Raw genomic sequence first — 4,108 nt, 5'->3', positions numbered from 1 at the left:
CGTTCATCTTCGGAACACAAATTAAGATATTTTTGATGGAATCTGAGAGCTGTCTGACCCTCCATAGACAGCAACACAACTGAAATGTTCCCAAGTCCAGAAACGTAGCAAGGAGATCTGTAAAATAATCCATGTGACATCAGGGGTTCAACCGTGATTTCACGAAGCTACGAGAATACTTTTTGTGCGCAAAAGAAAAAAAAATAACGACTTTATTCAACAATTCGTCTCCTCCGCGTCACCCTGGTGCTTTTTTGGAGAGTATCTGCTGGACGTAAACAGTGTATGCTGTTCTGTGTCAGCTGCGCCACGCGGATACGTTGTTTCCATTCAGATCAAATTACAACAACGTAGGAAACAAATCCGGCGAACAAGGTGAACTAACCCTTTAAGGGGTGGTAATATTATAATAAGATCCCCTTTCTACATCATGGGGGGAGCGAAATCAGGCGGGCTCGTTTTTTCACAAGCTTGCAGAGAAAGGCTTACCAAAAAAAATTACTGGGTTGTTCTTTTTCACATTTTCTGGGTTGATAAATTCACCGGGGATCAGATTATAGCGCTTAAACACAGAAAAGTTCAGATTTTCATGATATGTCACCTTTCATTTCAGTCTCAAGCGGAGCACACAGAGTGTCAGATTAAACTGGAGTTTGAGAAGCTTCATCAGTTTCTCAGAGATGAAGAAGAAATTGCAATCACTGCACTGAGGGAGGAAAAGGAGCGGAAGAATCAGATGATGCAGGAGAAGTTTGAGGAGATCAACAGACACATCTCAGCTCTTTCACACACAATCAGAGACTTGGAGAAGATGATGAATGCCAATGAAGTCTTGTTTCTAAAGGTCCCAGTTCAGATAATTGATTCATTAATTGATCACTGCAGGTATTGGTTACTTGAGGTGCTAAATTGTCTGTTTATTTTCCAGAACTTTCCAGATGCGATGGAAAGGTGAGTGATCTGTTCGTGTCCCTCGTGTCTATGGTTCTGAACACATCACAAAGCCACTGCAGTTCTGACTCCTGAATGTTCTTCCAGAGTCCAGAGCTTACGGTCGGATCCACAGCTGGCTTCTGGAGCTTTGATTGATGTGGCACGTTACCTGGGCAACCTGCCATTCAGAGCCTGGAAGAAGATGCAAGACGTTGTCCAAAACAGTGAGTCTTTAGAAAAGTGATTCTCAGCATTTTTGACTCCCAAGGCCATTGTCTAAGATAATATTATAAGACCCCCCTATGTGAGCTACAAAAATGTTCAAAAGTTTGGGAATGGTAAAATTTTTTCATGTCTCTTATGCTCAACTATACTGCATCTATTTGATCACAAATACGGTAAAAACAGTGATATTGTGAAATATTATTACAATTTAAAATAACTGTTTTCTGTTTGAACCTATTGTAAAATGTAATTTATTCCTGTGATGCAAAGCTGAATTTTCAGCATCATTACTCCAGTGGGCAGTACTTCTCAATGAGAGACTGATAATACGGCCTCAGACGCTCTACGTCCGGTAGTTCAGTGCTCTTGGTGTACAAGTCAAACTTGCTGCCAGAGGAAAGACAAACAGACGTACGTTATTGATCAGCCTGCAGAAACTCTCAGTCAGAGGTCAGACCTTCAATATGTGGGTCGTACACACAAACCAGATCTCATTGAGAAACTCGTGACATACTTAAACTCTTTGACCCAGGGCAGCATCTGTAGGTCTTTCTCGTTGCATAAGTGCATGTAGTCTCCGTTTGAATGCCAGGGGTAGAAGGAGTGGAAGCGGATCATGTAAAGACCCTGATGGAATTTGGGAGTGTTAAGCATAAATGAAATCACATTGTTTTTGTGTGTTTTAGTTGCTTGCTTTTCAGGTGAGCTCTGTGACATTACCTCCTCAGGGATGGTGCATTTGTTGAACTTCATCACCCGATATAGATACTCTAGAATGGAGCAAGAAGAATGTTCATTTGTCACAGCAGCAAATTCACTATCGCTGAAAAGTTTGATGTCAGTAAGAAATGTTTTGAAAAGAAGTCTCTTATTTTTACCAAGGCTGCATTTATTTGAACAAAATTACAGTAAGGATAGTATTATTGTGAAACGTTATTACAAATGAAAATAACTGTTTTCTATTGTAATATATTTTAAAATGTAATTTATTTCTGTGATGCAAAGCTGAATTTTCAGCATCATTACTCCAGTCTTCAGTGTCACATGATCCTTCAGAAATCAGTATAATATGCTGTTTTGCTGCTCAAGAAACAATTCTTATTATCAATATTGAAAACAGTTGTGCTGCGTAATACTGTTGTGGAATTGTCCTAATGATTCTTTGATAAATCGAAAGTTCAGAGTTTGAAAGTTTAAAATATAAATCTTTTGTAGTATTATAAAATGTCTTTACTGTCACTTTTAGTTAATTTCCTTGCTGAATAAAGTATAATTTTTTTTTTTTTTTTTTTTTTATTATACTGACCCCAAACTTTTGAACAGTGGTGCATTTCTGCTGTAATGAAAGCTGCTTGTTATCAAACCTTTTTTATTTACAGACACAATGGAGTGGCAATATATTAAAAGTAAATAATTAAAATACTTAAATCTTAAAATTAAAGACATTTTAATAGCTAAATGCATTTCTGGGTTCATACTTTTTATAACCAAATTAATTTACATGACATTTCCAGTCTTTTGTGACACTGTGACAAGTTTTTTTTTTTTTTTCTTTAATTCACAAATAATTTCTACGTGATAAAATAGTTTAGATCTTGACAACTACAAAAATTCATATTCATTACTGAAATTTCCATTAACTTTCCATGTCTGGAAATCACACTTATACAGCATGTAGATTTTCCAAGACCAGGGGAACAAATTAAAGCTGTCATTTAAAAATATATATTTTTTTTTTTTGTCGTTTTAAAGCTTGTTTTGCCTGTCTTTAAATTATTTTAAGCCCCCATGGAAGTGTGTGCTGAGGCCCTCTAGTAGTGGATCCTGGTTAAGAAACACTGATTTAAAAGATCTGTTCTGTCACACATATAATATAAATGACAAATGAGTGAATATTTAATTTAACTACACCAAAATAAACAAAAGAAAAAAATCTTTGTTATACATCATACTTACAATTGCAGTTATGTGGCAGATTTGTTTATTGTTTTTGTCATTGGATGCAAATATAACATTTCTCAAGCACATATTCACTATGACAACACTGACAGAAATCATCTGATAGTGTTTCAGCAATAGAGCGAGTGTTAATAATTGATCACTATATGAGCATCAGAAGAACAGCAGCTGTTGCTTGTGTCTCATCAGCTCCTGTGATTCTGGATCCGAACACGGCTCATCCAGATCTCCTCTTGTCTGATGATCTGACCAGTCTGACGTGCAGCGCCAACGGTCAAGCTCTTCCTGACAATCCAGAGAGATTCGAGCAGCACTCCTGTGTTCTGGGTTCAGAGGGGTTTAACTCAGGAACACACTGCTGGGATGTGGACGTCAAAGAGAGCTCGTCCTGGAGCCTTGGAATAACTACGGCATCAAACCAGAGGAAGGGATATGATTTCTTTGACAGTGGTGTGTGGAGTGTGCAGCACAGACTGTTTGAAGAGTCTGGTTTTCCTGTCGTACAAAAGCTGGAGCGGGTGAGAGTTAAGCTGGACTATGACAGAGGAACAGTGTCCTTCTCTGATCCTGTAACGAACACACTTCTGTACACATTCACAACCACCTTCACTGAGACCGTTTTTGCATTCTTTTATAGCTTTTCTCATCTGAGGATCGTATAGTTGAAGTGTTTGTTAAAGTTATTTATGTAGATTTGGAGGAATTTTTCAGGGCATATTTCAAGAACCATTTTATTTTCTTAGTATGAAGAACATTTTAATCATCTAAAGAAGCTTTTTCCACTATAAAGACCCTTTTGTGCTGTGGAAAATTTTTTTAAAAATCATGCAGGTTTGGAATGAGAATTTTGGTTGAACTGTCTTTTTAAGATAAATTCAGTAAAAGTGCTGTTGATATGATTATCACCAGTACAGATGTGATTGGGCCGCTGCAGGTGATCACATGACTGAAATCACAGCACAACTGAACGTCATATTGCTTCTTGTGCAGT

The 4,108-nt window shown here is 37.5% G+C and overlaps 1 protein-coding gene across 1 annotated transcript in view; it reads left to right on the top strand.

The window, feature by feature from the left end:
* LOC107750895 (nuclear factor 7, ovary-like) overlaps positions 1 to 3,900 on the top strand; it is a 15,911-nt gene extending 12,011 nt beyond the window's left edge. The window contains exons 3-5 of the mRNA XM_016566459.1: positions 614 to 951; positions 1,039 to 1,157; positions 3,307 to 3,900. Coding sequence (XP_016421945.1) covers positions 614 to 951; positions 1,039 to 1,157; positions 3,307 to 3,779 — 930 coding nt within the window. The 3' untranslated portion in view covers positions 3,780 to 3,900. The remainder of the gene's footprint in view (positions 1 to 613; positions 952 to 1,038; positions 1,158 to 3,306) is intronic.
* The last annotated feature ends 208 nt before the right edge of the window (positions 3,901 to 4,108 follow it).

The sequence above is a fragment of the Sinocyclocheilus rhinocerous genome, unplaced genomic scaffold (genome assembly GCF_001515625.1).
Source record: "Sinocyclocheilus rhinocerous isolate Xijiao unplaced genomic scaffold, SAMN03320098_v1.1 scaffold932, whole genome shotgun sequence".
Lineage (NCBI taxonomy): Eukaryota > Metazoa > Chordata > Actinopteri > Cypriniformes > Cyprinidae > Sinocyclocheilus > Sinocyclocheilus rhinocerous.
This window is presented reverse-complemented; position numbering and strand designations above follow the sequence as displayed.